At 50.6% G+C, this 12,109-nt stretch overlaps 1 protein-coding gene across 1 annotated transcript; it reads left to right on the top strand.

The window, feature by feature from the left end:
• ABHD15 (abhydrolase domain containing 15) lies at nt 1,814-10,816 on the top strand. Its single transcript, XM_013989996.2, is given in 3 exon segments — nt 1,814-2,028; nt 2,031-2,778; nt 5,347-10,816. Coding segments are annotated over 3 exon segments (1,392 nt in total). The 5' UTR covers nt 1,814-1,910; the 3' UTR covers nt 5,873-10,816.

The raw sequence follows: 12,109 nt of genomic DNA, 5'->3' as shown, positions 1-12,109 counted from the left end.
GACTCCCCGGGGCTCGCGCGCCCCTCGCCTCGCCCCGCCCCCACAGCTCCCGCCGCTCTCGCCGGGTGCCCGCCCCGCCCCAGTGCCCGCCCACAGCCCGGACCGTGCGCGCACGCGTTCTCCACCTCAAGCCGGAAAAGTTGGGTGGAAGCCGGTCTACTGCGCGCCCAGCCGAGCTGCGAGGCAGACGGAACCACCTACCTCGCCCGGGCATCCGTCTCAGCGGGTCTCCGTGGCATGTAGGGCTCAGCTGCAGTGCCTGGGTGGGATCGTGGAGCGGGTTTAAGAGCAGGAAATGGGATCCCTGTAAACTGGGTAGCAGGAGGGGAAATGGGTCCGCTCCCTTTCAGCAAACACGCTTCAGCCTCATCAGTGTGACGTGCATCTAGAAAAGGGCCAGAGTCACGAAGCCCGAGCTGCAGAAGGAAGAGGGTCCCTGCCCTAGAGCTACACATTGAGCTCATCCCGCGCCTGTAAATAGCGCCCGAATCCAGAGGAGCCTCGGGATGGGGGTGGGGGGGGGTCTCAGGCCTGCACGTTCCCCAGGCACAGAAGCGGGTGGAAGCTGGAGCCAGGCTGGGGGCTTCTTTGTGCCCCATGTCCGCCTCCGCTTTCATGATTATCTCAGCGGTGGCCAGCGGGTGCCCAGGGAGACTTCGGTCAGCGTGAGGCGGAGGAGTCACCGGCCTCGCCCCCAGCAAGGAGCTCTGGCCAGACGCCCCGGTGCGCCCCTGGGTGTCCACTCCCCTGTGCCCTTCTCCTTGGCCCGACTCATGATTTCGAGGAAAGACAGGAAAGTGGGTGGAGGGTGTGGGCTGAAATGCCTAGCCCAAAACTTTGAAAAAGAGCAGGAACATCTCCCACATATCTGTGACTTACATGGGATTTCTTACCCTTCCCCAGCTCCCCAGTAATTGCCAGTTACTGGGTTGCTAAGGGGATAATCTATCCCTTCCCACGGCCGGTCGCAGGTAACAGGCAACCCCCTCGAAGGCCACCTAAGTGCGTCTCTTCTTCCAGTTTATTCTCAGAGTTTTGGGGCTATTTCTTTTGTGGAGATCCTGGGGAGCGATGCTGAGGATTTCCTCTACCTGAAAGCAGGTTCCACAGAAGCCCCACGCTCCCGAGATGGAGGGAGGCTGGGGGATTGGCACAGGGCACTGGTGTAAGCAAGGGAACCAGAATTCCCTGGAGCTCTAGCCTCCCGCTGCAAACCTGCTGTCGGGGCACATGCCTGCCCTGGCCCTCACTGACCCTGAGCTGGACCCCTGCCCAGCCGAGTTATTGCGCAGTGGCGGGCTCCCACTAGGCTGAGACAAACACAGAGGTCAGAGAGCACTGCCGAGCCTGGAGCCTGGGCACAGAGGTGCGGTTGGTGGCTCCGGGTGCAGCTGCAGCCGCCCCGCGGAGCCTGCGCCTGGACCTGCGGTTTGTTCACTTCTCCCTTCTGCTACTTCTGAACAGTGGCCCTTGAGGGCGCAGCGACCAGGGTCTCCTCGGCAGCTGCACACAACGTGGGGCGGAGGGGCGGGGACAGAGAACTCTGAGCCTCATCCCGGTCCCCCAAGCCTCGGTCTCTGAGTCTCCCCACTTCTCTGCCGCCCCCACCCGACTCCCTTCCGGCTCATCCTAACTCTCCCTCTGTAGCCCCGGCTCCTTTCACCTTTTGCTTCTGCTTGTCGCAATTGCTGTACAAAGGCCCGAGGCGGGCGTGGGGGGCGGGTGAGGGGAGCCGGGCCCGAACTGGCTGCCTCTGCGGGGCCGCGGCCAATCCAGAGCGCGCCCCCACCCCCACGGGAGGGCCCTGGGCAGCCCGGAGGCCGGGCGGAGCCGCGGGCTGAGCGGGGAGCTCGCCGAGGGGACCTCCTCGCCGCTTGCTTGCCGCCGGCCGGGGGCTCTCCTACCTCGCCATGCCGCCGTGGAGCGCCGCCCTCGCCCTGCTCCTGGCCGCGCTCGCCCTGCTTGGCCTGCTGGCCCCTCGGCTGCAGCGCGCCGTCGGAGTGAGGACCCTGCCAGGGACCGGGGCCAGGGCCACAAGGAGGAGGTGGACCGCGGAGGCCCAGTGGACCAGTTCAGCGACGGGCGTGAGCCGCTCCCAGGCGGGTGCAGGCTCATCTGTAAGCCGTCGGCGCTGGCCCAGTGCCTGCTGCGTGCCTTGCGACGCTCTGCAGCGCTGGAGCTGGGTCCGCGCTCGTGGCTCTCCGGGCCCCACCTGCAGACCCTCTGCCACTTCGTGCTGCCGGTGGGGCCGGGGCCTGAGCTGGCCCGGGAGTACCTGCAGCTGGCGGACGACGGGCTGGTAGCCCTGGACTGGGTGGTGGGACCTTGCCCCCGGGGCCGCCGGGTAACCAACGCCGGGGGCCTCCCGGCGGTGCTCCTGGTGATCCCCAATGCCTGGGGGCGCCTCACCCGCAACGTGCTTGGCCTCTGCCTGCTGGCCCTGGAGCGCGGCTACTACCCGGTCATCTTCCACCGTCGCGGCCACCACGGCTGCCCGCTGGTCAGCCCCCGACTGCAACCTTTCGGGGACCCGTCCGACCTCAAAGAGGCCATCACTTACATCCGCTTCCGCCACCCCGCAGCCCCGCTGTTCGCAGTGAGCGAGGGCTCAGGCTCGGCGCTGCTGCTGTCCTACCTGGGCGAGTGTGGCTCCTCCAGCTACGTGACTGGCGCTGCCTGTATCTCGCCGGTGCTTCGCTGCCGCGAGTGGTTTGAGGCCGGCCTGCCCTGGCCCTACGAGCGGGGCTTTCTGCTTCACCAGAAGATTGCCCTCAGCAGGTGGGTAATGGAGGCTGTAGACGGGCAGTAGGGGGAAGAGAGTTTGGGGCTGACGGAGAAACAGCCCTGCCTGGTACTGAACAAGTAGATTTAGAGCAAGTTGGGCAAAGGTCTCCTCACACTTTCTGAAGCGCCCAGAGGAAGCAGGTTTAAAAGCCACAAACAAACGGACTCAGTGAGCATCATTAGCTAGAGCAGGAACTGCTGCCCCGGGGCCCTCTGGCCTCACCACAGCCCCATCGTGTCCTAGCAACCCAAGCACCTGCGCTACTTCTGCAGAGGCAGCACCTGACCTGTACATCGCTTAGTCCATAGCTTGTCAAATCAGCAAAGAGGGCCCTGGAAGCAGCTGTAACTGATAATTTGTCCAGGATGTCTCCTTATAATCTCCGAACCTAGAGGTGACAGGAATCAGAAATATGGTGGTATTTGATTTATTAAAATTCTTTAAATCTGACTAATGTTTTGCATATTTCTAGGTATGTACTCAATATTTAATGCAAAAAAAATTAAGAACATTTAAATTAAAAAAAAAAGAACTCCAAACAGAGAATAATTTCCCGCTAGGGTGACAAGGGAGACTTTTCCACCGAGAATGCCTGAGCAGCCTTCCCACAGCAAATAGCCAGGCTTGAGCTCACACTGTTGCTTTCCTAGGAGATGGCAGAATGAGGTCAAAGACATGATGACGGCTGTATGGTATGGCATAAAGACCTGGGATGTGGAGTCGAACCCACTGGGGTTCAAATCCTGAATTTCCAGCAAGTTAGCTGACCCCGTTAGCCTGGCTTCCCTCTTCAGTTAAAATGCAGTTAATAATAACCACCTCCTAAGGTGGTTATAATCATGAAATAAGATAGCGAAAGTAAGAGGCCCCAGAACATGGGGGAAATTGTGATTTCTTTCTTTCCTTGTCCGGTTTTGACTCCTCTTCTGAGTCAAAGGTCATCCCTGAGTTCAACAACAGCCCAAGGGCTACCATGGCAACCCAGACCTGCCAGAACAGTCCAGGGACACTGTGCTCTCACATGGCTTAATTGCCAGTTTCTATCCACAAATGACCACCATCAGTGGTGACCCTCGGTACCAGCAGCAGGACAAGGGGAAGGAAGTGGAGAGGAAACCTGGGCCTTCAGGAACTGTCCCACCCATAGAAGTTTGGGATTGCTAACTTGAGGCCCCCTTTGAATGACTGCAGAAGGCACCTATCCAAATTCAGCTGGCTAGGCTGGATTAATCTAAACAAAGGACTGAGCTGCCCATCCTGGCCTCCCTGTTAGGGTGCCAGGTCCTTTCCAGGGCCATGAAAACAGCAAAGATGTACCTCTTCCCCAGAGCAGTTGCTCTCAGGTTCCCATTTGGGAACTCACCCTGCAAATTAATTCCATGCCCAATCACTTCCTCTGCCACTCAGCCCTCTCTAGGAATACCTCCCCCACTGATCAAGGTCATAAACATTTGTTATCATTTGGATAGCATATTACTTTTTAAAATACAAGCAAACTAACAGAGTTTAAAGTAAAATGTTGGAGTTCCCATCGTGGCTCAGTGGTTAATGAATCCGACTAGGAACTATGAGGTTGCGGGTTTGATCCCTGGCCTTGCTCAATGGGTTAAGGATCCGTCGTTGCCGTGAGCTAAGGTATAGGTTGCAGATGTGGCTCGGATCCCATGTTGCTGTGGCTGTGGTGTAGGTTGGCAGTACAGCTCTGATTCGACCCCTAGCCTGGGAACATCCATATGCACAGGAGTGGCCCCAGAAAAGGCAAAAAGACAAAAAAAAAAAAAAAAAAGTAAAATGTTAATGATGGGGGGCGTCATTTGCTGGTTTGGATAGTCTGAGCCAGTGAGTTCTTCTAACAGGGGTTCAGGCAGTGACAATTCATAGCAAGTTCCCTACAGAGGGTCAGAAGTTGAGGTCAAGAGGAGAGCTGTCATTGTAACTTAGCGGTTATCAAGTCAAATGCTGTCCTAGGAGTGGGCAGGTAATGCCATGAGTGACCGTCCTGATAGAAACTGTAGCACAGGAGGGAGAGAGGAAATACCCTGCTAATTGCCACACTACCCTGTGTTGCCAGATCTCCTCATTTCCCTCAAGAAGCCAGATCGTTGCATTTTATGCAAAATCTCGTGATTTTATTTGTTTTTTATCTTTTTTGCTTTTTAGGGCTGCACTAGTGGCATGTGGAGTTTCCCAGGCTAGGGGGTCTAATTGGGTTTTCCAGCCACAGCAACGCCAGATCCAAGCCTCGACTTCGATCTACACCACAGCTCAGAGCAACGTGGGATCCTTACTTAACCCACTGAGCGAGGCCAGGGATCGAACCTGCAACCTCATGGCTTCTAGTTGGATTGTTTCCGCTGCACCACGGCAGGAGCTCCTATGTGAAGCATCCTGATTTAAATGATGGCAATGAAATGGAAGTTTTAAAATATACCAAGGGCCAAAGAAAGCCTCTGTGGTCAGAATCTGGCCTGTGGGCTGCCACTGTGTACCTTCTGCTGCCAATGTGTTTCCTAATTCTTTCCTCTCTTTCCTACCTTCCCCATTCCACTTCTTGTTGCCAGGTATGCCACGGCCCTGGAGGAAATAGTGGACACCGGAAAACTGTTCAGGAGCCGCTCCCTGCGAGAGTTTGAGGAGACCCTCTTCTGCCACACCAAGAGTTTCCCCATCAGCTGGGACACCTACTGGGAACACAACGACCCACTCCGGGATGTGGACGAGGCGGCTGTACCTGTACTGTGCATCTGTAGCGCTGATGACCCTGTGTGTGGGCCCCCAAACCGCTTTCTGCCAACTGAACTTTTTCACAGCAACCCCTACTTCTTCCTCCTGCTCAGCCGCCACGGAGGCCACTGTGGCTTCCTGCGCCAGGAGCCCTTGCCAGCCTGGAGCCACGAGGTCATCTTGGAGTATTTCCGGGCCTTGACTGAGTTCTTCCGAACGGAAGAGAGGATGAAAGGGCTGAGTAGGCACCGAGCTTCATTCCTCGTGGGCCGGCGTCGCTGGGGAACCCTGCCGAAGCGGGAGGTCTCTCCCTCTTCCAATCTGGAGGAGATCTTTAGCTGGAAGAGATCATATACAAGGTGAGACCTGAGAGCCCCCCAGCCCTGCAGGGAAGAACAGAGCTGGGCATGATCGAGTCCTGAAAAGGTGCAAAGGACTGAATGGGGCAGGCAGTTCCAGCTCTTTGCCCCCACACAGTCCCTTCCCTCCTACACTGGTCTGTAGAAAGAGACGGAACTTCCAGCAAGCTGGCATTCACTTTCCCCTGAGCGGAACGCCTGCCCAGGCCCTGCTCTACACATTCCAGCTCATCCTGCTTCAGCCGCTGGGCGTTCCTGTCACTGTCCCCTGTCATCAACTTCATAAGCCAAAGAAGAGCACCGCTTAAGTTCCTGGACTCAAGAGAAAATGCTCACGCTCTAGCAATGATGCAGAGATGATGAGTTTTTGTGAGCCATCGGGCAGGTCTGTCCCACCTAAGTAATCAGCTCTGTGACCCCCGCTTTTTAAGCTGGAGCCACTTGATGTGGTGAGGACGGGATGTTTGTGTCTTGGTCCCACTTCTCTCGTTTTTTTTCTGCGGTTGTGGCCCTCAGCTTATTTCAGGCGGGGCAGCTGTGGAAGTGGCTTACAGAGCTGTGTGGCTGCATCTGTCAGGCGTGAATGTGAGAAAGGCACAAAGGCAGTAAGTGCCATTCTGAGACTGGGCGGGGAGGGCGACAAGGTACAGAGTGTGAGTGCCTGTGTCTGGAACACTAAAGTCCAGTCTTTCACACGAGTGTGTCAAGTTCTGCCTGGGAATGCAGCTAATCTGGGGCTTCAGCCTGGGACCCCAAGACTCACTGGAGAGATCGCAAGGATGACTTTAGTAGCAGGAAGTCCCTGCACGCAGGGTCTGCTTGCCCATGACTTAAAGAGCCAGACTCTCAGGCACACCAGCTGCTCCTTCCAGTACTATTTTGATTACTCCAGGGAGTTCTAGCAAGAGCTGTTTTTCTCCTGGGATGTGGTAAAAGTATATATATATATAAAAAGCATAAACCTTGGAGTTCCCATCGTGGTGCAGTGGAAACGAATCCGACTAGGAAACATGAGACTGCAGGTTCGATCCCTGGCCTCGCTCAGTGGGTTAAGGATCAGGCGTTGCTGGGAGCTGTGGTGTAGACTGGCAGCTGTAGCTCCGATTCTAGCCGTAGCCTGGGAACCTCCATATGCCATGAGTGTGGCCCTAAAAAAGCAAAAAAAAAAAAAAAAAAAAAAAAAAAGTATAAACTTCCTATCTTAGGTGTGTATTTTTGGTTAGTTGCCCTCTTTTCTGATACTACTAAGTAGCCTCTTCCTCTGGGGAGCCTGGAGAGACATCTGGGACCAGAGAAAACAAACAAAATTTCTAAGAGATGGACTAGAGCTGACTCAGTGATTTATGAATATTTCGCATTATCATTATATATATATATATATATATACACCTCTTTTTGCTCAATTATTACCATCCACATAGATGCGGAAAAAGCTTTCTTCTGCATCTGGCCACTCAGTGACTGATTAGCTCTTTGGTTTTACGAAGACCAGTGCTAAAGATTGGAGTAAAATAGGCTCTGTACAGCTTGATCCACACAACTTGGTTTGGATTAAGCCATTAAACAATACAATAGGGCATCCAATTCCTGCCCTCCCCGCCAAACAAAACAAAACACTTTGCCCTGAAGTTTTAATCTGTCATCAAGAAAGAGGCTACCTGTTTTCTTGTTTTGACAGGAAGCTCCATCCTGGCCTCACAAACGGCAAAGCAATTTTAAGGAGAGATGTTTACCAAAAGCTATGGCCTAAGGCTTGAGGAATTCCTGGGGCCATGATTTTAGGTTTGGATAACCTTGGCCTATCCTTGTTCTTCTAGATCAAATAAGAAGAAGCTCTGAGAATTCCCTTGTGGCACAGCAGGTTAAGGATCCAGTTTTGTCACTGCTGTGGCTCTGGTTGATGCTGTGGCACGGGTTCAATCCCTGGCCTGGGAATTTCTGCATGCCTCAGGCATAGCCAAAAGGATAAAAAACTTAAAAATTTAAAAGAAACTCTGGGAGTTCCCATTGTGGCTCAGCAGTTAATGAACCTGACTGGCATCCATGAGGACGCAGGTTCAATCTCTGGCCTCCCTCAATGGGTTAAGGACCCAGCATTGCCGAGAGCTGTGGTGTAGGTTGCAGACGTGGCTCAGATCCCATGTTGCTGTGGCTGTGGTGTAGGCCGGTGGCTACAGCTCCGACTGGACTCCTAGCCTGGGAACCTCCATATGCCGCAGGGGTGGCCCTAAAGACAGAAAGACAAAAAAAAAAAAAAAAGAAGAAAAGAAACTCTGAACTATCCAAGATTCTAAACTGAAATGCAGACAACACTGACCTAAGGCATATTATCCCATCATGAAAAAATGACCTCCGTCCTTCCTCACTTCTGGTTCCTCCTCCTGCACATTCTTCACCTAACATTCTTTCACCATGTCTGTCTGAGCAGGAGAAAATATAAGGAAGTGTACCCTAAAGAAGACATCCTATTTCTAGTTAACCGCCTTGGTGTAAAGCTTGGCGAAGAATTTCTGACATCTGACTGCCCCCCACCCCCAGCATCTGATTCAGTGAGGATTTCAGTTAACAGCCTCAGTTAATTGATTTCAGCATCGTAGGGTCCTGCAGTCCCATAGGCTGGATCCTGCGATCATTCAGAACTCATTGCAAAATGGGAAGCAGTCCAGTGTTTTTTAACCACCCTCTACTCGCGGGGATTGAAGGACCCCTAAGGGCTAAATTCTGGATTGTTTCTCTAGGTCAAATACCTCAGGACTTTGGTTCTTTTAAGATAATAGCTTTTGGGGAAATGATGGTTCCTTTTTTACAGGGAGGCATGCTTGTGGGGGTGGGTGAGGAAGGATATATATAGTTTTATATATATATATATTCCCAGTTATACTCTTAAAGCTCTCAGAACATCAGAACAGCCCTAGTCCAGGCTCCACTGATGCCCTTGGATCCACAGCCCTAGTGACCTAAATCCTAAAGTAATTTTTCCTGTATGCCCTTGGTGCCAGATGTACTCATGATCTGAGGAAGCTATTTCTCTCTCATCTTCTCACCACCATTTGATGACATCACTACTTTTTAGCTCACTTTCTGGCCAAGAAAGTATAGTTGCTATTCAAGCAGGTTTGGGTGACCCTGTCCTTCAGTCTAATGATGAAGGAATCACCCAAATTGGCTTTGCTCTGGTTAAAAGCCAGGCACATATTCTGAGAGAATGAATAGCTCTTGCACAAACTGACTTGTTATGAGTTTGGGGAAGCAAGAAACAAACAACAAAACAAAAGCCACAGAAATACCACTGAGTTGGGCGTATTCCAGGTAGCAAGACTTTAGCAATCCTCTCAGGTCTCGTTCACTTGCTGGCTTCCATTTTGTTCTCTTCATTATTTATAAAAACACCTTCAAATGGTAAAGGAGGAAAGAAAACATAACCCAGTGACAATATAGAAGACATTAATTATCTCAGAAGTAGAAACTGAGTTGTCTGTCTCCACCCACTGGATCTGAATGCAGGAAGCAGACAACTGCTTCTCAAGGTTTCTTTGAGTGCTACTAAGTTTTGACCTCTGATACCAAAGATTAGGTTAAGCTATAACTTAATTCTCTTAAGGATTTAGTATTTTTTATATGTATATACAGGTTTCCAATGTGGCTTGGCCAGAGACGACACTATGAAAAAACGTAGCACCAAATCCTCGTTTTGATAAGACATCATCTCTGTTCTGAGTGAAGATATCCCTTCTAAGACTTGAATACTGTTAGAAAAGAGGTCTTGACACGGGAAGTGTTATCTTGGCTTTGTATATAACCTCAAAACCACCCCAGAGTCAGAAGGCCCTCTGTACTCCTCTTCCACCCAGACCTCAAGATCCTTTGTCAGTCACCCTTACTAATGCCAAGGTTTCTTCCCTTAGAAATGAACTTTAGTATAAATTTCCTTCCCTGCTTAAGCAAGCAGATATACGTGGCCACTTTGGCAGAACTTGCCGATGATACCAAGAAATATTTGATTCTACAAGCCAAGCCAAAAGGATGGCATCAAAAACTGTTTTCACTAGTTTCATTTTACAGAGTTAAGACTGAGAAGTTATACCTAGGAGTATCCAAGTGCCCAGAGATGGAAGGAATGCCTCAGGAAGCAGGAAGTCCCAATGACTGGTAGGATATGCAAGCTAGACTGCCACATGGCACACACATCATGGAGGAGGCAGGTGCTGAGAAATAAGGGTGGTCTATATTAGATATAAGGTTCTTTTTCTTCTGAGGGTCGGTTGTGAGTTGAAATAATGCAAATGAGCTCAGTGGGTTATAAAGACTTCTGGTTAGTTTATGGGCTTGAGGATCAGATATCGGACCTGATCCAAATTCTGGGAGTTGGGAGATGACATAAATATTTTAATAAAAATAGCCTTGCCAGGAGTTCCCGTCATGGCTCAGTGGAAATGAATCTGACTAGTATCCATGAAGATGCAGGTTCTATCCCTGGGCTTCCTCAGTGGCTTAAGAAGCCAGCGTTGCCAATGAGCTGTGGTTTAGCTTGCAGATGTGCCTCAGATCCTGAATTGCTGTGGCTGTGGTATAAGCCAGCAGCTGAAGCTGATTCAACCCTTAGCTGGGAACCTCCACATGCTGAGAGTGCGGCCCTAAAAAGCAAAACAAAAAACAACCCCCCCCCCCAAAAAAAAACAGCCTTGCCAGAGTGACCAGAGGATGTTTTAAGACATCCAATAACTATGCTCTAATGTATCCAGGAAGAGCTGAAAGTTTGAAGGAAAAGAGGCATTTTGTTAAACACAATCAAAAACATATCAAAACATATCAAAAACAAATGTCTCTAGCTCCTCCAGCCTGTGTAAGAAGGTAATACCTTGTTTTAGTGTCTGCTAGATTTGTGATTGAACATAAATTTCTCTTTGACTTGTTTGCCTCTGAATAATAAATTGCAGTCTCCCTGCAACAATGGAATGTCATTATTTTTCAAATCTCCAGAAACAAATGTGCTGTTTGTCTTCTGAGGTCCTCTGTGTACTGAGTCATGCTTACCTACCTATGGAGTTAACAGAGGTCCACTGCACATTTTCTATTTGCTGGTTGTTGCTTCAGTTCTATAGATCTAGGCTTGTGTCCCCTAACACTAACCAGTAGCAGTTCTGTTTAATCAACAACCAGTCCTCCTGCTCTGGGCTAATAATTTTCCAGCAGGATCAACATTACTTGATCATCAGTGGTACCTACACAGACAAGTTTTCCAGTGGGCAATTAGTAATTTGTGTGTTGGAGAGTACTGAGGAAGTTTGGAAATGCAGGTTCCAGTTTCTATTTCATCTGTGACTCGTATGATTTTGGGAAAGTTACAAGTCATTCTGTGTGAAAAGACACTATGAATAGCCCTTAATTTAGGTCTATTAGGCTATAATGAAGTAATAAAAAGCAGATGGATTCCTTTCTTCACATCCATTTAATTCCTCAACTAGAGCTCAAAGAACTCTATGAGGTAGCACATCTGCTTTCAGATCAGCATCTATGTTCCTAATTCTTCTAAGGCCAAGAAGTTCTAATTCCACTGCAAAGTTGGGAAGGGCTTGAAAGAGCAGCACCTTTTCTCTCTCTGATAACCATGCTAATGGCTAATAGGTTATATACCGGTTCATTTGTTGCAGTCAAAAACCAACTGGTTTCCTTTTTCTTAAAAGTGATGTGACTTTTAAAAGATCTCACAGTTAGTAGAGATGGGGCTAAAGACCAGAACTCAAACCCCTGCTCTTTATACCACACTCTGCCTTTTCCTAGTCAATCACTGGCTGGGATGACAGTAAATAATGTTCATTTTAGACTCCATAATGTAAAGGGCGTTAACAAGAGGAGAATGACTTTGTCTGCACAACTCCATGGAGGAGCCAACATTAATCTATAAATGGCACTCTCAAGTTGTTTTGCACAGCCTATATACCCTTAACATCCTCAGTAGCCTTGTCTCCCTTACCATAATAATGAGTATCTGAAAAAATAGGCAACTAAAAAATGACTGAGTTCCTGTCGTGGCTCAGGAGTAATGAACCCGACGGGGATCCATGAGGATGTGGATTCCATCCCTGACCTCGCTCCGTGGGTTAAGGATCCAGCGTTGCTGTGAGCTGTGGTGTAGGTCACAGATGTGGCTAGGATCCTGCGTTGCTGTGGCTCTGGCGTAGGCTGGCAGCTGTGGCTCTGATATGACCCCTGGCCTGGGAACTTTCAAGTATCATGGGTG

This window comes from Sus scrofa, chromosome 12 (assembly GCF_000003025.6).
Source record: "Sus scrofa isolate TJ Tabasco breed Duroc chromosome 12, Sscrofa11.1, whole genome shotgun sequence".
NCBI classification, from domain to species: domain Eukaryota; kingdom Metazoa; phylum Chordata; class Mammalia; order Artiodactyla; family Suidae; genus Sus; species Sus scrofa.
The sequence above is the reverse complement of the archived record's forward strand: the minus strand, read 5'-3'. Positions and strand labels throughout refer to the sequence as shown.